The 26,024-nt window shown below is 43.1% G+C and overlaps 2 protein-coding genes and 2 pseudogenes across 2 annotated transcripts in view; all 4 read right to left on the bottom strand.

The window, feature by feature from the left end:
- Window positions 1-2,622: 2,622 nt before the first annotated feature.
- The window catches only part of LOC147450379 (E3 ubiquitin ligase BIG BROTHER-related-like), a 99,342-nt gene continuing 75,940 nt past the window's right edge, over window positions 2,623-26,024 (bottom strand). Inside the window, exons 4-6 of the mRNA XM_086519629.1 lie at window positions 10,588-10,706; window positions 3,093-3,201; window positions 2,623-2,990 (exon numbers count right to left, since the gene is read on the bottom strand). Of these exons, the coding sequence (XP_086375755.1) occupies window positions 2,937-2,990; window positions 3,093-3,201; window positions 10,588-10,706 (282 nt within the window). The 3' untranslated portion in view covers window positions 2,623-2,936. The remainder of the gene's footprint in view (window positions 2,991-3,092; window positions 3,202-10,587; window positions 10,707-26,024) is intronic.
- On the bottom strand, window positions 21,432-22,526 carry LOC147450382 (uncharacterized). The gene has a single exon (XM_086520961.1). It carries the CDS (start codon window positions 22,059-22,061, stop codon window positions 21,432-21,434), a length of 630 nt encoding a protein of 209 aa, XP_086377087.1. The 5' UTR covers window positions 22,062-22,526.
- On the bottom strand, window positions 23,801-25,054 carry LOC147450381 (uncharacterized; annotated as a pseudogene).
- Window positions 25,148-26,020, bottom strand: LOC147450380 (uncharacterized; annotated as a pseudogene).

Genomic DNA, 26,024 nt, shown 5'->3' with positions numbered 1-26,024 from the left:
GTCCTATTATTAAGCCTAATAGATTTATGCTTTTGACCTTTTCTGGCAACATATAACTTTAAACAAAGCTAAACGAATACCTCTACCATTAGCCCGAGTTACAAAAAGTAAGAAAGCACAATTAAAACTTAGAATTGGAACCTCCAATTCATATGCTAAAGACTATCAAAAGAATATTGATTTGAGTCAAACCAAGAAAACTCCATGTTTTTCTTTAACAAATAGTCAAAGCCAAAGCAATTTGTCAGAATGACCAAATTGTCCAAATAATTTAGAGAACAACACATTGTATTCTGCTCATTGATCTTATGCAATTTTAAATGCAGTCTATCTTTTTAGATCTTGAAACGTTCCTTTGAGAAATAGTGTGACTTAAATTTGCAACCTCATGTGTGCATAAGAACAAAATTTTCAAAGCCAAATGCGCTCTATGCTTATGACCACCCTGGTGCACATCAAAATAGAATCAAAACCCTTATAATGTTGATACTTGAAGAAGATACGATTCATTTTCAAAACTTACTATGGAAAAAGAAACACTTAGACCCTATGACATACCTATAACAAATTGTGCACAAATTTAATTAGAGATGCACCTTTATGAATAGAAGAAGAACTAGAAAATCTATCCAACATGAAGGATTAAGAATCTTTTTTTATTGACACCTTTGCCCAATGCTCAATAATCAGTGCACATATTGCAAGTGAGACTAAAAGAATGAGTACCTCAACGAAGGAGATCTTTACTTTGATTGCATATTTTTAGTTGCTCAAAGGTAATGTACAAGGAGGTGCATCATCCAGAATTAGATTGATCGGATTGTCTCTTGCTTTGAAAGTGAGTGCTAGAGGCATGCCTTCAACAAATTATTTTTTCTCATACTATCCATTTCATGTGAGGTCTCAATGCATGGAGCATCTATTTCACAACAATTTTTTTTCATATAATACCAATGAAAATGAGCAACTTAAATATTGGTTCCATCATTAAAGACAATCAAGTGGATTTCATGGAATGCATTTTTAATTCATGTTCAACAAGATAATTTTGTAATTTTGGTATGTAAGTACATTTTGAAATATAATGTTGTGTCACAACATCTATTTCATTAGTTTCTTTTTTTAGGGATAGGTACCAATCAAAGAGTGCATTGATGATGAAAGATCAATGTAAGTATTAATAATGTCATTAAAAACTCACATGGATGTCTTGAGAGTACCTTATATTCATATTTAATGATAATCATCTATAAGTTTAATTTGTAGGAAATACATCTTGAGAGAAAGCATGTGTTACCATTATCATGCAATCAACTAGACTTCTCATTTACAACGTCAATTGCAACTATGCTAATGAGGTCTAGTGTTTATTGCAAAAAATCAATTTTATCTTCAATTGCATTATTGTTTACTTACATCTCTCATCTTCAAAGACAAGCAATTGGGTTCTTTTAAGAGTCACATGCTCAACTTTGTTGCAATTGTAGCAAATACATCCTTTCATCTTTAAGTTGGTTACCATTCATAATGTTGTTATGGTTGTCAAAATTTTTGTATTACTAGTGACTAAGAATCACCATTGGTATATATCATATTAATCTTGAAATTGGCTCATCTCATCCCATTAGCACATTTTAATGTACCTTTCAATGGTAAGCACTACCTTTTGCATACATAGCTAGCTACAAAAGTGGTGTTCACACTAATGTTATGGTGCATCCATATGAAACAAATTTGCATAATTCATTTAATGAGTCGTGTATTCTCCTTCTTAGTTCTAGTGGTGCATCAATCTAGAAAATGCAGTTGCAAAACCACCAAGGAGCCAAATATGCATAAATTCAAGAGCTTACAAACTTAATGCACCTCACATCCATAACAGGCTAGCTTGAATTTTTAGATAGTGACATACAAGTTGAAGCAAACTTGATAATTACTTTAAAAACATATGATCTCAAGACTTTATTGACCCTCACAAAAAGCACCACTCTTATGCGATCGTAGCCCCATTTATATTTATCTCCCAATTCTCATGTTTTTTCCCTTAGATTTGTTTCTTGTGAAGATTTTGAGAGGTTTTCCACCTATCATGTAATACGAAGGGTGCAAGCCCAATATTTGTGCTTGTAAATGGTACAACTATCTTGTTGATTTTCAACATGCAGTGGCTTCAAAGACTTGAACTTATACATTTGAAATGACAACAGAGTAATTCTCTCTGGCTTCATTCTATCAGAGCCCAAAACAATCTGAAAGCAACGTGCAATTCACCTCAAATCATGTGAGCCAGGCCTTTGGAAAGATCTCCAATCAAATGGCACACAACAGAAATGACATACATATCAATTCTCTGACCATCAACCCAAAAAATCAACTTTGACACAACACCCTCTCAGAACACGGTGTGTGGCCTTGCTAGCTTGTCTATTACCACCCTCAGGACGACAAGAAACACAAATGCAATTAATCCTCATGTGAGCCAGGCCTTTGGAAAGATCTCCAATCAAATGGCACACAACAGAAATGACATACATATCAATTCTCTGACCATCAACCTAAAGAATCAACTTTGACGCAACACCGTCTCAGAACACGGCGTGTGGCCTCGCTACCCTCAGGACGACAAGAATACACAAATGCAATTAATCCATGATAATTGTTCTGCCAAGTACACATCTGATGAGGTGCCAAAAAATAAGACCTGTGCTTAAGTCAGTCCCAGAGGCAAAAAGAAGAACCACAAATTATTGCGGGCATCCAAATATGCCTGGAGTCAATCTTAGCAGGAAATACTTTTAAGGAGACTTCCAAACTAAGCTTAGCTTACATCAATGCTATACTATTCACATCCAAAACAAGCTTCACCTTTGTTATTTACAGCCATAAATGGTGTATTTACAGTCCAGACAGATTCTACGGTGAAATTTACCATACCCTCAGACTTGACAATATTCTGAAGGCATCACTTCCGTATTGCATATTGGACAATTCTGACAAAAAACAGCAAAAACGATTATAGTCAGCGCTTGTGAAGTGTGCAAGCATTAAACAAGAATTTGACAAAAAACCCTTATCAGTACAAGCTTGTCCACCTTTCGAATATGGAGCCAGCTTTCGATGCATTCTCTATGATACAAGTGCTTGCACGGCAAGGTCAAGAGAGAGACACCATCCTCAAAATTGTAGCAGCAAATGACACATCTGCTCCATCAACGGCATTTTTTTAAAGATTTCATAGCAATTGCAACTTGAATAAAAAGGATGGAAATGTTGCTGATTCTGAGGGCAAGTATATCAAGCAGATCCGAAGGCGACAATCTGGAAACTGTAAAAGCTGGATCCAAACAGTGGCTAGCCCCATGGCAAACTTGAAACTGAAAGCCAGGGTAAAACACCTCTCCTAAAGAGAGTAAAACGTGCCCTAGCAAGCTAAGTGGAGAGAGGATGACAACAGCCTCTGAAAGATAAGACACTTCCACCAAAAGCATACTCTGCTATTGTATCAGCTTAAGTATGCTCCTTGACAAAGAATATCAGTGCGTTCTTATATCTTTACAAAGTAGAAAAATATATATCTACAATGCAACTTACCCCTACTCTGACATCCATTACAAAGAGGAAAAATCTTGTAAGTTTAGAAGCATGGCATGAGCCATGACAACTGCTAGATGAACAAAAGAAATAGAAATATTGTATTAACGTCTGCAAAAGGTCATGTTGGCCAATGAGACAGACAGTATACATGTTGTCCATCTCCCTGTAGTATCATGCATGAACTTAAAAGAAAAACTGGTACATGACCGTGCTGAACAAAACTGGACGACGGGGCAAATACAACTCTGATCCACTCACCAAAACTGTGGATATATAGAGGCTCCCACAATGCATCCTAACCCTAGCATGCTACGGGTGTACAGAATGCTCTCTATTGCGTGGGTCTATTGTCGATTCACTGCCTTGCCATTGGCTTGCCGATTACAGGATTTGCCATTGGGAAAGTTTTGGCTCGCAACCCACTTTTCTCAGTTCTACTGCGGAGGATCCGATACGCATCATACGCCATGGACACAGCAAACAGAGACTATGAGCAAGAGTACGAGTATGTTGATGAAGAAGGTGAAGAGGAAGCCAACGAAGAAGCAGAAGAGGAAGCATGAGGAGGCAGCAGGGAAGGGTAGTCCTGTTGTGGAGCTCGACCTAGAGGTATACCCTGCCCTGGTTGCAGACCAGAGGTGACAGGCAGAGGTGTATCTCTACATGAATCGATTACTTGCTCTTTCCATGAGCCAACCTTATCGGCTGATGGGATTAGTTGTCAAGCAGTGGCATGGTAGAGTCACCCCTAAATCCAAGACACTGATGAAGGCCAAAGAAAAGCGCCGAAGACATCTACCAACAAGAAAAAAAGCCTGCTTTTTCCAACATGGCAAGGTGCTAGCGTTGATGCATTTGGTTCTCGTGGCGCCGAAAGGGGTACCTTGGGGAAACACCATAGAGATGCAGCCGACTTTGACAAGGACGACTTGGACGACACTGAAGAGGAAACTGAGGAAATCTTGTGGCTACAGAAGAGGAGAGCCATGCCTCGCAGATACAGAGGATATCCTGAGGACGAAGATGAAGATGAGGAAGACCACACATTTCCTCCGGCTTTTGGTACAGGTTTTGGGTGGGGCCTGAGCCACATTTTGCAGCCAACAAAGTATGATAACTTGGAGCCTACAAGGGCTAAAACGATTTCAAAGATGGTGGACAAAGAGTCAATTTGATGCTGATCCCAGAATACTTGGACAAGTTCAAGACTCTTCCTCAATTGTTAGAGCTTTAACTTGAGGCTTTGGATTGGTAGCAACCTCTCCAAAAGTGCAGATTGGTTCAGTTGTTGATTTTGGTGCAGTTGTTGCACAAGAGGGAAGCCATTCCACTCCCTTGTAAAAGAATAACACATATCGAGATTACAGTCAACTGATTATGTCTTTGACATTTTGGGGGGGGTACTAAGCTGACGGCACTTTGAACGGGGACTGCTAGATATATGTGCATATATTGTGGTTCGATAAAAAGTGGCTGGTTTGAACAAAAATGTTTACTCTTCCAAATTTGTACATTAGTTTTAGTATGTGAGGTAGAATGTTGGAAATATTTCATCTCTATTCACCGGTGAGGTGATGATGCTTAATCTAGTGCATGAAGACATCTGTTAGTTTTAGTATGTGAGGTAGAATGTCGGAAATATTTCATCTCTGTTCACCGGTGAGGTGGTGATGCTTAATCTAGTGCATAAAGACATCTGTGAGAGGCCATATATGACAAGATGTGATACCTAGATAGATTCAGTGTGATCATGGTTTGCATCCGAAGTCCGGTGAGGGCCAAGATGTGAATGTGATCGATAATTGTTGTCCAAAATCCGGTGTTGATTGGGATGTATGCTTGTGCATGCTTGATGATTGTATTGTCTTGTGTATGACACGTATGCATGAATTTAGTGTTTACTTCAATCTTGGTTTAATGCCTCTTTTGCAGGCATTGTTGGGCAAAGAAGAAACAAGAGCACCTCTATAGCAATGTCTCCCCAAGAGTGCTCAGCACATAAACTCAACACCAAGAACACACCAAAATAACCCACAACACCAGACACTAATGGTCCTCAAGGAATTTATTGGCAAACACCCACCCAAAAGACCATCATAGAAACTAAGAAGCATCTGTCCTGGCATAGAAATACGGCACCCGTTGACTAATGCACTTGAGAAAAAGAGCTTCCACCTTCACCAATTCCCTCTTTAAAACCACAATTCCAAAGTGTACATACCCCACATGTTGCTTGCGGGCTCCCATATCTTGTACACTGGAAAATAGGATACATCTTTCTGCAACGAAGTGATAAACATGACTAATTCACACAACTACATGAAAAATTGGTGTGAACAAAAGGCTTCCATGACATGACTACGCATATAGAAGGCTAGTCGAGGGCCCCACGACCCAATTGATAATAATCAGCCCCCCTACTTGCTTACAACTCAAATCTTACTCTTACATAGGAAGCACTATAAACTCCACAAATGGGCACATACAATGACCCACTAAAATCTTACTCTTACATAGGAAGCACTATAAACTGCACACATGGGCACATACAATGACCCACTCGCTGACACTACATAATCACCTTGCCTTATATGTACATACACCTTATAAACCAAGTTAAAAGTCCGTGTTACTCAATAGCATCTCCATATGTACAATAGGTATAAAAAGCGGGACCTTCAAAATGCTCACCATAGTGTAATCAAGAGCCATTACTCTTTTTTCATTGGGGTAGGGGGAGGGTGTCACAACTTGGTGACGTAGCATCACTGTGCTCGACTGGAAGAGGGAAAGCAGAGGAAGAGCTGATTGGAGTAGAGCCCTTATGTGTCACCAACGGGCACCACGTGCCAACAGAAAGAACGAAATTGGAACAGAATTTAGCACTTCAACAAAAAGAGAGAGAGAGAGAGAGAGAGAGAGAGAGAGAGAGAGAGAGAGAGAGAGGAGATTGAATTATTGTCCACGGAGGTCAGATATGACCTATGGGACCAAAAATAAAACACTACAAAGGGTTAGGGATTTTCAGATACATCTCAGTTAAGGATTGAGGGTTCATCAAGGTGTGGGAAAAAAGAGAATAGAATATGAAAACCTAAAGAGGGGTGGGTAAGGGGGAAGCCGGTTTGAGAGTCAGGAACTCCTGAATAATGGCTTTACCTCCTCGGTAAACTGCCCATTTTCTTGCCGCGTACGCATCTCGCATCTTTTCTAACTCTGCCTTCTTTTGTTTGAGTTGGACGGGTGTAAGGTCTTCTGCAAACCAAATTTTTGTGTCCTTGAGAAGCCTCGATTGCTCAAGGAGCTTGATTCGGTCCGCCTTGGTCTTGAGAGTAAGGATTGCATGATTGGTGCGATGCTCGTGGGTAAGAGAGGTAATTGCTGCTAGGTCCCATTGTATCATGTGGGTTGTTGCTTCATTGCGAGCAAGGGACTCGAGGAACTTGAGGTCCCCCTCCCCTTTCCAATGGCTTGGAAGCCCACCAATGCGAACATTGAGGGCAATATCCTCCTTTCTTTGTTGTTCGTGTAGCGTGGACGCCATACGAAGTTCAACTTTGTTAGAGATGACCTCTTGCACTTGATTCTTGACAGCTTTTGTGAGGGTGGTTTCTACTTCTGCTTTTGCTTTGTTGAGCTTGGCTTCCATCCGTTCTACCTCCTCCTTTCCATTCTTGTGGTCAGCCGAGCCTTGATGGCAACGATTCTTTGTTTCAGCTCGTCATTCTCCTTGCGGAGTCTTTCGACTTCATTTTGGAGGCGGGCAGTGCTGTCTATCTTCAGGGGTGTTGCCATGATCCCGACGAAGAAGAGTTTGTTGCCGGACGAAGCCCGAGTGGCCATACTTGTGTGGTGGGACTCGAGACTGTGTTAGAGCTCAAGGCTCACTTTGAGGCCATAATAAATTCGGGGCCATAGAGTCGAACTTCGGCTAGACGGTCGGGGGCTGGAGGGTAAGAGACAGAGAATCACATCAGGTCGGGGCTAGAGAGCATGAGGCAGAGTGTCGTGGGGTACGTAGGCGGGTTCAGGTCGCAAACAAGAGATGGCGGGCGAGCAGGTACCTTGCTGGACGTTGGGGCAAGGCTTATGTTTGGCGCCCCTCCCACAGGGCGGCCCCTCACCCAGGGGAGGCTGAGGGAAGCTTAGGTCAGAGGACGCTAGGGCAAAGAGAGAGAGAGAGAGAGAGAGAGAGAGAGAGAGAGAGAGAGAGAGAGAGAGAGAGAGAGAGAGAGAGAGAGTCTACATAGTAGACACGGAGTGGTGGAGTTCACTTTCAGACGCACTGGCCCCAAAACCCTGGCACCCATTTCGGTATTTCCTTTATATTGATCTGCACAAGGTACAATTGCCAGAGAGAGACTCTCTGCAACTCTGCAGATGCAAGAATGCCTAAAAACATTAGATACAAACAACTCGTACTGTTGCCAAAAGCAATTGTTAAGTTTAGCGCCCAAAAGCACCTTATGTCTCGCAACCAATCTCCATGTCAGCATCCCTAAAAACGCGTTGTAAATTCCAAGATTTCTATACGGCCTTCCATGTCATCATGTATGATAATGCCCCATCAACACTTTTGTGATATACCCCTTCCCTTTAAAGGAAGCGAATTCGTCGGCGATTATGTCTGCAGAATTCAATCCGATTCTCTAGTGGACAATGCCTTCATACATGCATGTCGATGACCATCATTACCAGACGGCACATATTCTAAGGCAGGTATTATACCATACATTAAATTTCTATCTAGTCACCTCATCCTCATCAAAACTCTTGAAATTCCGGTGTAGCAATATTAGCCATCACACCCTGATTGCACTTGTCTCTCCAGAGTGTCTCAATGCACTAAAACCACATCCTAGTTTATATTATCCAAATTGGAACTATTGTTGTACTAGATTCATATGCTTTACAAAATGCTATGTTGATACACATGCACATATGCATTCACGAAACATAAAGATACCCAGATTCAAATGCTCCCACACCACAATCTTTGTCGTTCAGAGGGTTCCATTTACAACCAAACGCTCCCGGAACCTAAGCTTGCGTTGTTTAGAGGTTCCAAGTACAATTAAAAGCCCCCCAAACCACGCCTACACCGTTCAGAGGCTTCCGTTTACAACTAAATGATCCCCAAACTGTAGTCCACACCGCTTAGAGGTTCATCAAACAACAGTGAACCCAATATTATGACTAGAATCAAACAAGTTCAATTGACACCAAAACAAGATCAGGACCTCCATCTCCCATGCTCCCAAATGCTTGTGAACCATCTTCCTCCATCCTACAACCTTTTGTCTACAAATGAGTATCCAAAAACATGATTTTGACACATGCTACAAAAACCCTAATTTTTTGCCGAAAACCCTACTTATTTAAAATTGTCAGAATCAAAATCGTTTGAGTCAATGCGCAGGGCTCGTTGAGAGGATCAACTTCAACTCTCTTGCAGATCCAAATTCTCAACCGTTGAAGAGATTTTTAGAGGCTTGTGCAATAGAGAAAAGCATCAAAAGCATGTTTTTAGAGCTTTTTGGGGCATAAATGAGCTCCCGTTTCTTCATCTCCTCTTTCTGTTATCATTTCTTCTTTGCCAACTCCATAGATTCCCTTTGTAGTTTCATATAGGACTAGTCTGCTTGTCGAAACATCAAACAATTGACACTCAGATACTACTGTAACTAACGTGCCAACTCAAAGAACAAAACTGGAACAAACTTTAGCACTTCAACACAACTTGAAATAGAAGAGAGAATCCACATAGTAGACACGGAGTAACGCAGTTACACTCTTAGACACACTGGACTTAAAACCCTAGCGTCCCTTTCGGTATTTCTTTTACATTGATTTGCACAAGGTACAACTGCTGGGGTGAGACTGTAAATCTGTAACTGCAAGAATGCTAGAGGCCTCCCCCAAGGCTCATATTTTAAGGCCCCAAGCCTACAAATATCACAAATAAAGGCTTGTGCTATTTCCAAAAGCACCTGCCAATCTGCTATGTGAGCATCCCTAAAAATGCGCAAATTTCAAGGATTTTCGTACGGCTTGCCATGTCATCATGTACGATAATATCATGTCAACATTTTTGTCACATCGTGCCTAGATCTGCAGACAACAATCCCAAAAACGTGGTGCAATTCACACGTCGTACAAATAGGTATAGACGTGGCAAATTTTACGGATTGATGATGGCACTTTTCTTATGCTAGTCTAGCTTTTGGGGCGCCAATTATAAAACACACTTGACTTTTAGTGCCTTTGAGAACTTCATAAAAATAACTTGTTAAGCTAGTTGCTTTATTGACTCGTGCCTTTGAATATGAGGCCAGGTGTACGAAGTGATGAGAAAGACCTGACCGGACCGCAAGAGAGGAGCAAATACTAGAGCCAAGAAGAACCGATCCAGTGCTGTGCTGGATTTGCCCGTGTCATGCGGTGTGATTTGCGACGAGAGGCCGCATGGTGTGTTGATGTGGTAATACAGACGTGGGTGATGTAGGAGAGGGACGTTGAAGAGCGTTTGATAAATTTTTGAAAGCATTAACTTTCAGTGCTTTTGGCATCAGTTTTGTTAGCAATTGACTAAGGTGCTTTTGAACAGAGATCATATCAACATATAGGCATTTGATACTGTAGGGGCGGCATTCAAGAGGCCGGCTAATGGCTGGAGTATACTTGAGTACTAACTTTTAGTGATCACAAAATTTGGTACCGATCGAAACAAACCTGACTGGTCTTGTTGTTTCTATGTGCTTTGTTTTGTTGACAGGAATAAACTTTAAAAAAAACAGGAATCAAAAGTTCCTGCATAAACTTTCTTTTCATATATTATAAACGAACACATTATTATTCAAGGAATTAGAAATCTGAAAATTGCAACATTTAATTTGCTAAATAACTATTCAAACAACTAGAATTTAGCATATCTAAACAGCCAATTGAAGCATTATGCAGTTAGAACCATAATTTGAACACAATTAAGCTTACCTGTTGCATTCACCCTCCCTAACTGTTTGGGCAAACATATGACATGGGAGAGCCGATATTACATCCTGGGGAAGTCCTCTATTTTGTGTCCCAATCCTCTCCCCCAAGGCCAACAGCTCCTATATACAATTAAAAACAATTAATGAGTTTGAATTGATGTAAATTCCTATTTATATACACAAACCTATTTAACGTCTCTAAGCGACCAAAGTGGCCCGTGAGAACAAAACAGTACATATAATAAAATGTCCCTCTCATGATTCATCTAAGGGGAATGGAAAAACAAGCCTAAAGCTAAAGGCCAGTAACCCCTATCTAAAAAGACATCAGCATAACTAGATGCATTGGCATCTTCCTCTTGTGGCCCTCAATAATAGCTAGGGTGTGGGCTGGTGGTACGGAACAAATGCCCTTAAGGTGAGGCACTAGGCCAGAATAGCTGCAAGCTCCTAGCCTCAGGGGTGAATCTATTAGGCTCTATGGATTTCAGCAGTACCTGATCATGGAAAACAGTCCCTAGGAGAGCCATGCAGTTGCCAATGCAATTATTAGTTCCCTCCTTGGGATCATGGCCGTGTATGATACGGATGCTAGAGCACGCTGCGTGTTTTGGCAACAGATTGTGGATGTATTTCCTATTGTAGATACTTGGATCATTGGGGGAGACTTCAACAATATAGAGTCTCATAATGACTTTCATGCTGTTACCTCTCTGCATCTTACTGACATCTCATCAATTGAGTATGATGCATGGGAAAAATTTCGTTTACTTACTATCTTTGCAGTAAATGCATGGCACATGCCTTGATTTACGAACTTCCGGGATTCCTTGCATTTTCCTTGGGGTTTCAGACGACCCAAGGGGGGTAGGCTGCTAGAGAGGCTAGAAAAACTCTACATTAAAGTTTGGGCAACAGTGCAGGGTGGAGATCTACTCTGCTTGGGACAGTGCTTACTGATCATGTGCCTATTTTATAGTGTATTACTCCACATGCTTGCTCTTTTGCAGCCAGTGCCTCTCAGGGTCTCATATTCCCGACAATATACTCTTCAATTCTTTATCGAGAGAGCACCTACGCTCTACTGGGAGTCCTCTTAGTGAGCCTACTGTCAGCCCAAGTGATCACATGGCTTCTTGCCTGGCACTACCCACTACAACCTATAGAGCAGCATCTGCCATCAGCTTCATGCCGAGATCTTTTGCAGCATCAAGAGCGAGGGTATCATACATCATTGGGCTTAGTCCACGCATGATAGAGAAGTTTCTAGATGATGCCTTCTTCATAGATATGAGAGAGAGAGAGAGAGAGAGAGAGAGAGAGAGAGAGAGAGATTTTATTATCGTCCTCAAAGGTCAAATATGACCTATGGGACCAAAGTTACATGTATAGTATGTGTGTGGCTAATGAGTGACTCTCGATGCTCCAAAATTGTGCTGATGAGAGTCGCAATGGAGAGCCCACATTGTGGTTGGAAGAGGAAAGTGTGTAGGTCTAAGTCATGGCTAAAAATGTGAGGGATGCAAGTTCGGATGTGACCAAAAGCTGAGCATTCTAGTAGTGTGTGGTACTCAGACTCTCGAACTTGCACTGAGCATAATGTGCACAATCGATTTGACTCTTATCCATTGCCCCAACACCCTGTCTCACATCGAAGGGAGTGGGAGCTAAGCCGAAAGGCCTGTGATAGTGTGTATCGTTGACAAGGGGACAGGCTCAAGCATGTAAGTGCGAATACGGTTTCCCCTTTCAACGAAGAACATGGTTTTGTAGTTGGGGGCAATATGGGTGGTGTAATGTATGAAGCGTGACCCTGGATTTCTCCCAAGCCATAATACGGCGTTGTAGAAAAGCTTTATTCACTTGCGAGTCAATTGAGGCATCATGTAGCAAGTGTAATGCATCCATCTCCCAAACCACTTCTTTATGTCTTGCATCCATCCCGTGCTCAAGATCTTGCTTTTATGCGTCTTTTGAACTTTTTTGCTTGCTTCCCATGCAATTGTAGGAAGTTGATGTGAGGGGTTTTGGCACATCTTTATCATGTACTCCACAACCCTTTCCATGCCCATAACCTCAATTGGAAGAGATCTCGACTTAAGAAGTAGGAGCATATATGGTGTTTGCGTCTTCACATGCAGAAAGTTTGTAAGAAAATGCTTTTGGACATTCTCAAACTCTTTCCAAGTAGACTTTGAGATGCTCCCACCCCACACTAACTCCATAAAGAAGAACCGGTGTCACCAATGTGTCACAAAGGTACTTCTTGAGAACCCAACACTTGATGTTCCCCGCATTACATGTGTTCTCAAATGCATAGTATGCTCTCTTTCCCACTTCCAAACGATGCATAACACATTCATGCCACTTGTGATTGGCCAAAATCTCAAGGCCAAGGTAGTTAAAGCTCTCAACAACTTAAAGTGTCTCATTGTTGTACACAATGCATGGCTTCTCCTTATGGTTGGTTTTCATAAGCATAACCTTTGTTTTGGATTCATTCACAATCAGCCCACTACACAAGCAAAAGTTCTCGAGGACAACCATAAGCTTTTGTGCATCCTCTATAGTGTGTGCTAGAAGCAATACATTATCCGCATACAACAAAAGCATGATTACCGCATTGCCAATGGTGACTTCTTCAATGCCTTCTTCTTGCATAAAGTCAAGTACCATTTGTTTCAATTGATCGATGCATAGACCAAAAAAAGTTGGTGACAATGGTGTTGGAATTAGGGTTGCAGAGAAATGCACACAGCTTGGAGAAGACGAAGGAAGCTCAAGGCACACAATAGAGAGTGTGTAACTTAGTGTGCAATGGAAAGATAGATAGCCCTAGAGTGATGGACGTATATACAATGCTCGGGGAAAAAACCTCCTAAAGAGGGAAAAAATGCCTCGGCGGTCCTAGTGTGTTCACACACATCACTACCACATGTATATGGTAACAAATCCCCCCTGGAGTGATGCGGTGAACGAGAGCTCGCACATGAGTAAAGGGAAGTGCCATGCCCTGAGGACATGATTAATCCACAAAGGGGAGTAAGCCCAAAGCTTTGCGGAAAGGTTCAAGCTTTTCACGAGACAATGCCTTTGTGAAAAGATCTGCAAGGTTGTCCTGTGTTGGCACATAAGCCAAGCTGATCTCTCCTGCTGAGAGCCTCTCCCTGACATAGTGGTAATGCACCTCAATGTGCTTTGTGCGAGCATGAAAAACTGGGTTCCTCGCAACTGCCAATGCGCTCTGACTGTCAGTGTAGATAGTGTTGGCAGTGTCTTGTCCAACACCCAAATCAGCCATAAGGCGTCTGAGCCATACACACTCAACCGTAGCTGTGAAGATTGCCCTGTACTCAGCCTCACAACTCGAAGTGGCCACAGTAGGTTGCTTCTTGCTCAACTATGATATACATGAACTGCCAAGCATGAAACAAAAACCACTTGTGGACAATCGTGTGTCAAAACAACCAGCCCAGTCCGAGTCCGAAAAAGCATGTAAGTCTGGTGGCAATGATCCCCCCTTGGGATAAAGCAAGCCAAGATGTAAAGTGCCACTAAGGTAGCGGAAAATCCTCTCGACAGCTTGCCAATGCTTAGACCCTGGGCTATGCATAAATCTGCTGACCTGTGAATATCCGGCCTTGTGTTGCATACATAAATGAGGCAGCCAACAGCAGTTTGGTAAAGAGTGACTTCAGCAGGATCGCTAGCATCATGTAGACTCAACTTCAAACCTGTTTCCATGGGAGTGGCAATAGGTTTGCAACCCTCAAGTCCAAACTTACATAGCAATGTCTCTATGTAACTTTTCTGACACAAGGCAATACCACCATCACATTGCTTAAACTATATACCCAAGTAATGATGCAACAACCCCAAATCTTTCATCTTGAAAGTAGCATTCAAATCAGCCTTATATTCAGCAATATGTCTCTCATTTGGTCCAGTGATCAACAAATCATCAACATAAAGAACCACAATGAGAAGTACATCACCCTCACGCTTTACATACAATGTGCTTTCTGTTGGACTGTTACGAAAGTCTCGTTTAACCAAATGAGTGTCAGCTTTCTCATACCAAGCATGAGGAGATTGCTTCAACCCATACAAAGCCTTCTTACATCTACACACTTTGTTCTCTTGTCCTTTTATGACAAAACCGCGAGGCTGTGTTACATAAACTTCTTCAAATATGTCACCATTCAAGAAAGCAGTAACAATGTCTGATTGATGTACATCCCAACCAAAATGAGCTGCCAATGCACATAGAAAACGCACAGTAGTCATACGACAAGTGAGAGCAAAAGTCTCTTCATAATCTATGCCTTTTTGCTGTGCATAACCCTTTGCAACAAGTCAAGCCTTATGGCGATCAATCTCACCATCCAGCTTGCGTTTCAACTTGTAAACCCACTTCATACCAATGGGCTTTTTGCCAGGAGGCAAATCACATAATGTCCATGTTTCATTTTCTATAAGTGCATCATATTCTGATTGCATGGCAGTCATCCAATTTTCTAAATTTTGTGCTTCATCAAAAGACAAAGGCTCCTGAACATCATGTAAACTAGACACAGCCAAAGCATAACAATCTGATGCATAAGATGCATGGCGAGAGCCTGAACGAGTACGACTAGACAAAGGTGCATCCAATTTACTCTCACGCAAAGTGTGCACCAACCATTTTGGCATACCTCTAGCCTGCTCATTTTCAGCTCTTTCCTCATCAAGTACATTATGTACATCTGCATCAATAATAGGCTGATCTAGAACATTTTCAGAAACCCCCATAGGCTGTACATTTGCCTCATTGGAACTTACATTCGTATTTCCACCACTGAAAAGAGGCAACAAAGTGTCATAAATGTCCAGTGAGCTTACATTACTGTCTCTAGTACATGACAGCAAGGGCTGAACAGAATCTTCCACAAACACTACATCCCGAGAACCCAGAATACGTTTTGTTTGCGGATGATACAACCTGTAACCTTTGCTTTCAGCAATATAACCAACAAAAATACATTTGACAACCTTATCATCCAATTGTCTGCGATGTGTTTGTGGCACCAAAGCATATGCCAAATAGCCAAAAACACGCATGTGCTCAATAGAAGGCTTTCTATCATGCCATGCTTCATATGGAGTAATAGACTGCAAAGCTTTTGTAGGACACCTGTTTAGTACATCAGTGGCATACATGATGGCCTCAAGCCAAAAAGAATGCGGCAAAGATTGACTTTTGACGATACATCGTGCCATTTCTGTAAGTGACCTGTTTTCCTCTCAACAACATCATTTTGCTGAGGTGTATAAGGCACTGTATATTGGTGTTTTATCTCACGACTAGCCAGAAATGCATTGAATTCATGAGACATATACTCCCCCCCTCGATCGGAACGGAGGGTGTCCATAGTACATTTTGAGACATTTTCAGCCATAGCCAGAAATTGTTTGAAGTATATAAAAACTTCGGACTTCGCTTTAAGCGGAAATACCCATGTATACCTGGAGTAATCATCAATGAAAGTCACGAAGTACAGGGAATTGCCCAAGGACGGAGTTTGCATGGGCCCACAAACATCACTATGCACAAGCTGCAACCTGCATGTGGCCCGAACTGAACCATCCTTTAGAAACTTAGAGCGCTACATCTTACCCAAAATACAGCCTTCACAAACATGTTTGACAGGTGCTTCAAGAGGCGGCAAAGAAGCAGCCATATTAGATTTCTGCAAACGCAGCAAACTCGCAAAATTCAGATGACCAAAACGTGCATGCCAAAGTTTTGCATTTGAAATAGCCCTTGAATCTGCAACAGCATTTGCAAAATTTTGTCCACACTTGTCATACAAAGTGAGCTTATACAGCCCACGGCACAAAAGGCCAGATGCAACAATTTCATCACCGAAACTGAGATCATGAACTGTACATCTGTCATCCACAAATTTGACTACAAGTCCAAGTCTAGCAAGTGTGAATACAGACAAGAGATTCTTCTTGATCCCAGGTACATAAAGTGCATCAACAAGTGTGAAGGAACTGCCATTTGCAGCAGTAAGCACAATCTTTCCAACTCCTTGAACCGTATAAGAGGCATTGTTGGCACAAGTGACTGAATTTCCATGAGGGACAGACTCGAGAGAGGTAAACAATTCACGATGTGAGGTAATGTGCTTTGTAGCACCACTGTCGAAATACCACATGTGAATCTGCAGCAACTGACAAGCATGCATCATGGACAGCAGGGTTGTAAGTGCACTCTGCGCTAAAAGCCCATTCTGCATCAACATCAGCATCACAGTCTCCTTTCACCGAAGACTCAAAAATGGCTGCATCACCCTCTTTCTTCTTAGCCTCTTTGGCCTTCAACTTGGGACACGACTTGATCAAGTGATCATTAGCTTTACAATAATGGCAACGCATCTTCTTTTTGCCCTTATCACCAGAATTGCCAGACGAAGTGCTGCCAGTAGAAGCATTAGGAACATAATTTTTGCCACTCGCAACAGAACCATAAGAAGTGGTTGCATTACTGTTACCGCCCTTTCTTTGAGAAGCAATAAAAGCTTGTTCAACTGCACGCTGCCTAGTCCTGTTTTTTCTAGAAAGTGACTCTTGCAACAGCAATGTGCATAATGCATCAAACTTGACAACTTCAGGATTTCCTTGGGTCATCAGTCTCCAAGTACTAGAAAAAGTCTAGTAGGAATCTCGTAAGGCATCAAGAACAGTCTGCACAAGGGAACTGTCTGAAATGACTTCACCTGCAGAAATAAGCTGCTCATTGATATCGTTGACACTAGCAAGGAAAGTGTCCATATCATCTTCCTCATGCATAATCTTAAACTCTAGCTCTTTATGCAACAAAGCAATTTTAGGCCCATTGCGACTTGCATAAAGACCAGCCAAAATATCCCAAAGCCTGTTTTGCAAATTTTGCTGAACGGATGTGAGGAACAATGGTGCGCTTCACAGACAACGCAATCAATGCATGAGCCTACGCATCCTTAACATCCCAAAACGAGCTTGTTCTGCCGTAGACAAAACAACTCTAACAGCAGCAATCCTTGCAGAAAGACCTGCAACATCCTCAACATCGCCTACATCCTCAGAACCAGGACGTACATCAATGCCCTACACAATGTTCTAGACGCCTTTTGACACAAGAACATGTTGCATCATATAGTCCACATAGGGTAGTTGTCTCCATCCAACCTGTCCAGAGCAACAAACATCTTGAACACATCTGTGTTGTTGTTGTTAGCCATGGTAAATGCTGCACTTGATGTGAAAACTATCCGAAAATAGGAGAAACGGAGCGGGAACAACACGTGCTATATAGCACAAACCGTAGAAGACTATAAGGCACCTGTTATGCAAAAAACGGCACTAATAGAAATTTTGCACAAAATGACGAAATAGCCTGTGCAGTACTGCCTGTAGTGGAAACGGAGGCCGAAATGAGCCTGAATCGAAAATCTGAGCAGACCAGGCTCTACGAGGTCTCCCGAAGTATTTGTTGACCTGCAAACGCTCGCCAAAGCTCACTGAAATCGGAGAAAGTGAGCACGCGTGTGCTGGAGCAGCTGGCGACTAAGCCCGGGAGGAGGCAACCTGCTCTGATACCAATTGTTGGAATTAGGATTGCAGAGAAATGCACACATCTTGGAGAAGACGAAGGAAGCTCAAGTTACACACTCTCTATTGTGTGCCTTGAGCTTCCTTCGTCTTCTCCAAGCTGTGTGCATTTCTCTGCAACCCTAATTTCAACAAATGGACATCCTTGTTTAACCCCAATAGTGCTTGCAAAAAATTCTGAAATTCCTCTTCCCATGCGTAATTAATACATCACCTTCTCATAGATTCGAGAAACCGCAAGCATAAACTCACTTGGCACTTAGAGTTCTTCCATCTTTCTCCACAAACTGTTACGTGGAATCATATCAAAGGCTTTCTTGAAGTCCACAAAACAACAATACAATCACTTGCCTTTCAACCGATTTTCCTTCATGAGAACACAAAGAGTGACAAGATGATCAATGGTGCTATGGAATCGACGAAAATCCGCTTGTCCTTTTGCACGCTTGTCATTCTCTTCAGCCCATCACTCAATTTCATCTCCATTATACACCCAAACAACTTTGCCATAAGAGACCCAATCATTATAGTCCGGTAGTTGTTTACATTCTTTACATCCCCTCCTTTATGCAAAGGCTCCAATTAGTACTCCAATCATAAGGCATACTATGTTGAAGTACAAGGTTGAACATATCACACATCCACTCGTCCATTTAATCATCTCTGACTTGATACCTTAAAGATCTCCCACTTTGCGAGTGGCCAACTTTTCAAGCCCACCGGATACATCCTCAATAGTAAAAAAAGAGGACATACATAGGAGTGAACCATAGAATGATATTTTTTTCAGCATTTGGTTGCTCATATAGTTGCCTACAATGTGTGTACATATCCACAAGACTCAAGTTACCAAAATTCTCAATCCGCTTGTCTCTCAAGTTTCTCCAAAATCTTCCACATGCACGTGCCTTTTCTTGGACTTTAAAAAATTGTTGCTTTACTTTCAATCTTCTTCTCTTCTTTTGAATCAATGCCTTGTATGTATACAAATGACTTTAATAGTTGTCTTTGTCCATAGTTGTACCAAGCTTTATCAAGGACTTTCGAGCATCTTGACATTCTTTATTAAACCACCTTTTGCGTGATCTATCTTTGTTGATACCATGGACATGCTTTATGGCCAAGCATTCTTCGGCACAAGAACAAAAAACTTTCTTGAAAGCTTCCCATTTAGTAGAAGCTTTCTCATCTATAACTTTTGCTCAATCATTTCAGTGTACATTGGTGCCCGTTTGAAATCCATACATAGTGATAACGTCTCTTCCCTTTGGCTAAGATTATCATGCTTAGTTGCTTCTCCACATGCAAGGTCAATACATAAGGTCCGATGATGTGATTCCGGGATCTATTGGCCAAACATAAAACTCTTTATGCGATACATGATGGCTTCGAAGAATAGCATATAGTCAATCACAAACTATCCCCATTATGTTTTCTACATGTAAATCCATTGGTTTCACTCCACAAAGATACACCATTGGCAATGAGCATACCCGTGCTACTACACATGTGTAAAAGTAACTTTTCATGGTGATCTTGCTCTCTCATCCATAGAAGTACAATCATACAAGTGAACTTCCTTTAACTCCCTCGAAATGTATGGCATATCAAATTGTTGAGTATCATGTTGCAATGTTTTTGTGCGAGCATTCATATCCCCAAAGACAATACCATCACCTTTGTCTTTGAAATAAGCAATGTCCTTTTCTAAATTAAAAAATGGATGATCTCTATCTATGCGAGCATAAAAGGGGAAATCATGATGAGGAATGTAGCAACAGACTACAAAAAAGGGTGCTCTTTTTGGTGTCATAATTTTCAGTCATACATAACGTTTGTACTTGTCATCTTTCACAATTGATACAAAATATTCCAATCCTTTCTTAACCATACATGCTACCTATCCTTGCCCTCTTCGTTGCTAAAGATTCTTTGACCACCTCAATGAATGTACATTGTAATCCTCCAAGCCGTTAATCCTGTGTATTATGCTCCCAAGTTTCAACAAGAAGTACAACATCGGCTTTGCTTGTTAGTTCATCAATGCCAGCCCCCACATTCCATAGGTATCCATTGCAATTCCAAAAGCATATTTTCAAGTGTAACTCGGCCTCATAGGTCACGCATTCCTATTTGCTTGACGGACTTGCCTTCTCCTTGGACACATTTTCTTCTTGAGAGATCTCCTTGTTTTTCTTATTCCTTTTCTCATATGCCTCGCGACGCATAATTTGTTGCTTAATAGTACGATCTTCACATACAAAACATTTTGTATCCCTCAAATAGATCCAACTATTATCAAGGATAATCTTTCGTTCGGTCTCATCCAGCATGGTGCATACAATTGGCCGTTCTCCAGAGCGAGGAGCTCCTTGCTTACCCACTCTATGTGCTCCATAGACCATAACTCCGAACATGCCAAAGCGGGTTTTGAAGAAATCTTCGATAACAATGGCAAGAGGAGGCGAGGCGTCTCTAACTTCTCTTCGGGAATTCCACGAATAACAATATTCTTGGAACGTTGCTCCTGTTCCTTCAACTCCTCCGCATCCACATTCTCAACATTCTTTGTTTGAGCCATAGCTTGCATGAGGGAGGAATTAGGAACCACATTGCTACCACATACATCAACCCAAGACTTGTTTGTGCATACATTTTTCATGTCGCATACATCCCAACTCATGAAGTCAAATTTCTGCTCTTTCAATACATGGTCATGCTCTACTTTGCTCATGCGCTCCTTCAAAGCATTCAAGTCCACAAGAGAGCGTTTACATTCCTTGACTTCCTCTTCAAGTTGCATCAAACGTGTTGTTTGCATCTCTAGTGTCCTCTTGAGATTCTCATTCTCAACCACAAGAACCCTTAGCGTGCCATTCTCGATTGCAAGTGCCTGTTAGTCTTCACCTTGTTTGAGAGAGAAAGAAAGAAAGCTTTATTTACGTCTACTAAAGGCCAAAGTTGGCCTATGAGACCAAATCATATACAAAAGTGGTGATCTGGGTGTCGGTAAAATGAGAGAAAAGAAAGAATAAACCGACTGTGTCTACTGTGAATGAGTATGAGAGTGGGTGGTAGCTCCGACTCCGCGGATAGTGGCTACCCTGTGTGTGCAGCATAGCAGTATAGGCACGTGTGTAGCTCTGTCACAGCAGAAAATGACTACACAGTATAATACAAGGCCACATGATGGCGGGCAATGTCTAGCTAAAAGCATACTATAGGGGGTGGGTGGAGAATGTCATACATAGGGGAGGGTGGTCGAAGAGCCTCCTGCAACCTGGTGGTCCAATGTGTAGATGCATACCTCATCTCCAGGTGGTGCTGATGTAGTGCCCGTATCCTCAATACCTTGTCGTGATGTGGTCGCCGTCTCAGATAGCCAGGGACTCGTGGTCTACGACGCGCTCTCTGGGTGTCGGCCTGCTGAAGCGTGAGCCCGCTCATGTGAGTCGGAGGTCTCTGGCTAGACACCTCTCGCTGGAAGAACTCTGTAATAGTCCGTTGTGTACTCGCACCTGCCTCTTGTCGTGGCTGTAGAATCTGCTCACGCAAGCTAAAAGTAGTGGTCAGGAAGCGGCCTAGCTGGATCTGGTCACTCCTCGCTATACATTGTTGGAGTGTATCCTCTATGCCAAACTGAACTCCGAGCTCCAAGTAAGCTCGGCATCTCACCATGAAGTGCTCCTCGCTCTCCACCTCTGTATGACAAATGGGACATATACGCTCATCTCGTGGTATGCCTCCGGCTCTGCCCCTCTCAATCTCCAACTGGTGCAAGGACACTCTAAGCTGCCCAATGGCCACCCGAAGGTGATGTGGCATATATCTCTGCATGTCTAGGGGGGTCTCAATGAACCCCTACTCTGATAGCTGTAGAAAATGCTCGCGGTAATCTAGCATTTTCGATGGTAGCTCATGTCTTGGGTCAACCCATGTCCTCTGAATGTAGGTGTGCCATATCTCCTGTCTAATGACCCTATTCCTCTCAGATTGTGTGAGGGAATAGGTGGGGGCCTGAGTGTCGTACAGTAGTGGCGCCAGTCTATCAATATCCAGTCCCTTAGAAGAAAACCAATCTAGTGTCTGAGCATACCATGAGGTCCGATCCCTTGCCAATGCCATGTCCTGTGATGCCGAGAAGGCTCAGTATGCAATACGATCTCTGTCCATGCTCTGAAGTCTGTGCAGCATGCATACAGTCTGAAAAAGTACCTCAACCAGCATAGGTGGTGCGGCAAGTTCGGCTCGAATGATGTCATGTGGTACTGAGGGCTTGCTGCGAATGAGTCTCTAGATCATGAGTATCTATGGTCACTCCACTAGAGTCCATATAGAAGCAGCTAGCCCTAGGCCCCATATCGCAGCCCATAAGTGCTGGTGTGACCAGTGTATCAAATAGCCACCCCTTTGTACGGGGCTCCTGAAAGTGTGCCTGATGGCACTGCCTCTCCATCAATGCCAGTGCTGAATACCCTCTAGTGAGTCTGTCTCTAGCTGCCTGTGCCATCGAGAATGCCCCTGATGCTGTTGTGAAGGTCACACCAAGGTAAACATATGACCCTGTAATCTCAATGCTCCCTTCTGCTGCTATAAATGCACTCTGCCTCATGACCTGTGCTGAAGTATGAAAGATAAGAACCTTGGTTTTACCAAGGTTCATTGAAAGCCCTCACTGTAAGCAAAAATCACCAAGCACTGAAAGATGTCGCTGTAGCCCCTCAGCAGACTCTGCTACTAGCACTATGTCATCCGCGTAGAGCAATACGTGTAATGTAGTCCCGCCTATCTCCACTCCATCTCCTCCTCTGTGCTGAATGAAGTCCACAATCTCATCAATATAGAGTCCAAATAGTGTAGGTGAAAGAGGGCACCCCTGTTTCACCCCAATGGTGCTAACAAGAGTGTCTGATATACCTCCTGGACATCTGACTCTGCCAGAAACATGCTCATACAATGCATATATCCCCCAAATCATCTCCTCACTTACACCCAGATCCATCAGTCGTCTGAATAACCTCTCTCTAGGTACTGTGTCAAAAGCTTTGCGGAAGTCCACAAAGCAGCAATACAATCTCCTCTTCTTCACTCGAGTCTGATCAATCAGACATCTAAGAGTGAAGATATGGTCTATGGTAGAGAAAGATCGCCGAAATCCTGCCTGGCCTGGAGCTCTAAGACCCTCCGTCTCGGCTAGAGTGCTCAATGCCTCCTCCAATACTGCTCCATATAACTTGGCCAGCATGGGCCCTATCATTATAGTGCGATATGTGCCCGGGTCCATAACATCCCCTGACTTGTGGATAGGCACAATGGTATGCTCTGTCCACGAGTCTGGGAATCCCTCTACTAGAGCCCTGTTGAAGAGGTGAGCAATAAGTGGTGCCAGGGTATCTCTCCCATAAATCAAATGCTCTGCCTGTAATCTAGACTGATCTCTGGCTTGTCCATGCTGGAGGTGTGAGATGGCTCTGCTCACCATATGTGATGTAAAGAATGATGCTGTAATCGGTCGTGGTCTCTGTGGTGTGGGTATAGGTGGCTGCCCTGGTATCTAGTAGAGGCGCTCTGCATAATCATGCCAAAGGTGGTGTCGGGCGCCCTCGCTCACGGATGCATCGCCAAGCCTCTCCACTATCTCTACTCATGAGCAAGTGATATAACTCCCAATACTGACGTTCTTCCCATTCTCGCTTTTTACGGCGGATAAGGGACTGCATGCGCCTCTGTGCCTGTCTCTGTGTGATCTTGCCACGAGCCTCTGCTGCGCGAAGACCTTTGCGAAGCTCCCGGCAATCATCATCATACCAGCCATTCTGTGGCATAGACCCCACTCGAGATGGGTGTGTGTGAGTGCTATGAGGAAAACTATGAAGAGCTGAATCATGGAGAATCTGTGTGAATTGTGTGGTAAGTGTGTCGAGTGGGGCATGAGGGTCAAGGGAGAGCAAGCATGAGTGGAGATGATCAATGTAGACATGTGAGAGCTCATGAGTAAAGTGGATCGTGGTGTGAGTGTGTGTAGAAGGTGGAGTGTCAAGTGAGACGGAGGATGAGAGTGCAAAGCTAAGAAAGGTGTGGTCAGCTCCCACTGGGCAGCGTCCAATACTGAATGACTGTAATAAGTGTGCAGCAGATAGAGGTCCCAAGACGTAATCCACAGTGCTCCCCCCTCCTCCATGTGGGAAGCAAGTCAGTCCGGTAGAATCTGGCCATCGATGCATCCCGTTATAAATAACGAGATGGTGTCTGCTGCCCAACTCTACAAGGTATCTACCATATCCTGTGGTATCCTGGCCTATGTCGTCTGAAGATCTGCCGATCCCCATCTCCTCCGGGTCAAGAGTCCTCATAATATCGGGTTGCTCCATGTCATATATCTCACACTATCTGGTCTGGGTGCGCCTATTGAAGTCCCCCATGAGGAAGACTTCTCCGAGTGTGGAGTAATGTAGGATATCCTCCGATAGAGACGCGTATGGGGAGTCACTATCTTTGACTTGTCCCGCACCCTCCTAACCCGCGTATCTAGATCCACGTGGAGGAAAATAGTAAATGGCTAGATAAATCCATCTCTGATGTGATATCGCCAGACGTACCCATAGATATCTGGCCTCCTCATCCCTGCTCATGATCTGAATGTGACTCTGTAGAGTATGTCTAAATAAAATAGCCACTCCCCCCGACCTTCTAGCTGTACTCTGGCGTGTAGTATGCCTGAAAGCTGACTCCCACTGGAATCCGGTAATACGAGGTAGCCCCCTCTCCGGGCTCTCACGAGTCTTTGTGATATATATGAAATCATGCCCCTCCATGACCTCCTCTAGCATGTCTGGCCACGTCCATAGAGAGCCATTGCAGTTCCATACTGCTCCTCTAATCAATATCTCTGGTGGTACTGATGTCTCATAGGCCACGTGGCCCTATTTAGTAGGGCGACCATCGATAAAGACCCTACCATCACGGTAGAAGGCCTTTCTGCCCTCCCTCCTGGCCTGTAGGATCTGGGGCATGCATGCTCTCCTATGCTCAATCTGCATCCTGGTCAAGTCCTCATCCATATATATGGTCTCACCGGGCCGCCCACGTAGTATGGCTCACTTTCGAAAGAAAGAAACTCTGTCCTCCTGAGACTGCATCTGTAAAATAAGAGCTCTAGATCTAGTTGCATCTTTCCCGGCCCTCCAGACCCGTGTGAATGGCATGGTCGTGTATCCCATGCTCTGACAAAACTCCTGCGCATTTGAATCGGGTGAAGCCCCTTCTGGGAGTCCAGTAATACGCACGTTTAGCCTGCGTGCATAACGTAGCTTCTTCTCTTCTAGTGTGTCCTGAACCCTTATCACATCTTCTTTCGCATTCTCTTCCCGCACTTCTTTCTTGATGTTTTTCTTTACTACCTCGATCCAATTCCCTTGCTTTGCATCTAATTCCTGTATCATGTCTTCCTTGAGCTCCGCTATGCACTCTTTTTTCAGTCCTTCTTTGAGTTCCTCTATTTGGGAGATTTCACCTTCTTCTCGTGCTACCCCTCTCATATGATGTATGTCCTCTTGCATGCGGTGAAATTCTCTAGTGAACTCCTGCTGAATTTCAGCGTGTGCTATCTTCCATGCATCCCTTTCTGCAGTGAGAACTTTAATCTGCTCCTCCGTTTGCTTCCTCTCCTCTTCCAATTGCTTAATTTTGTCCGACAACTTGCGCATCTCTGTGTTGAGTGCTTTGTCGGCCTCCTTGACCTGGGAGATGGCCCAAGCTATCATTTCCTCCACCTCCCTCTTATCAAGGGGTGCCATGATG

This window comes from Adiantum capillus-veneris, chromosome 9 (genome assembly GCF_014529385.1).
Source record: "Adiantum capillus-veneris isolate H3 chromosome 9, ASM1452938v2, whole genome shotgun sequence".
In the NCBI taxonomy this organism is placed as follows: Eukaryota; Viridiplantae; Streptophyta; class Polypodiopsida; order Polypodiales; family Pteridaceae; genus Adiantum; species Adiantum capillus-veneris.
Note: the sequence above shows the minus strand (reverse complement) of the source record. Positions and strands in the feature narration are given on the sequence as shown.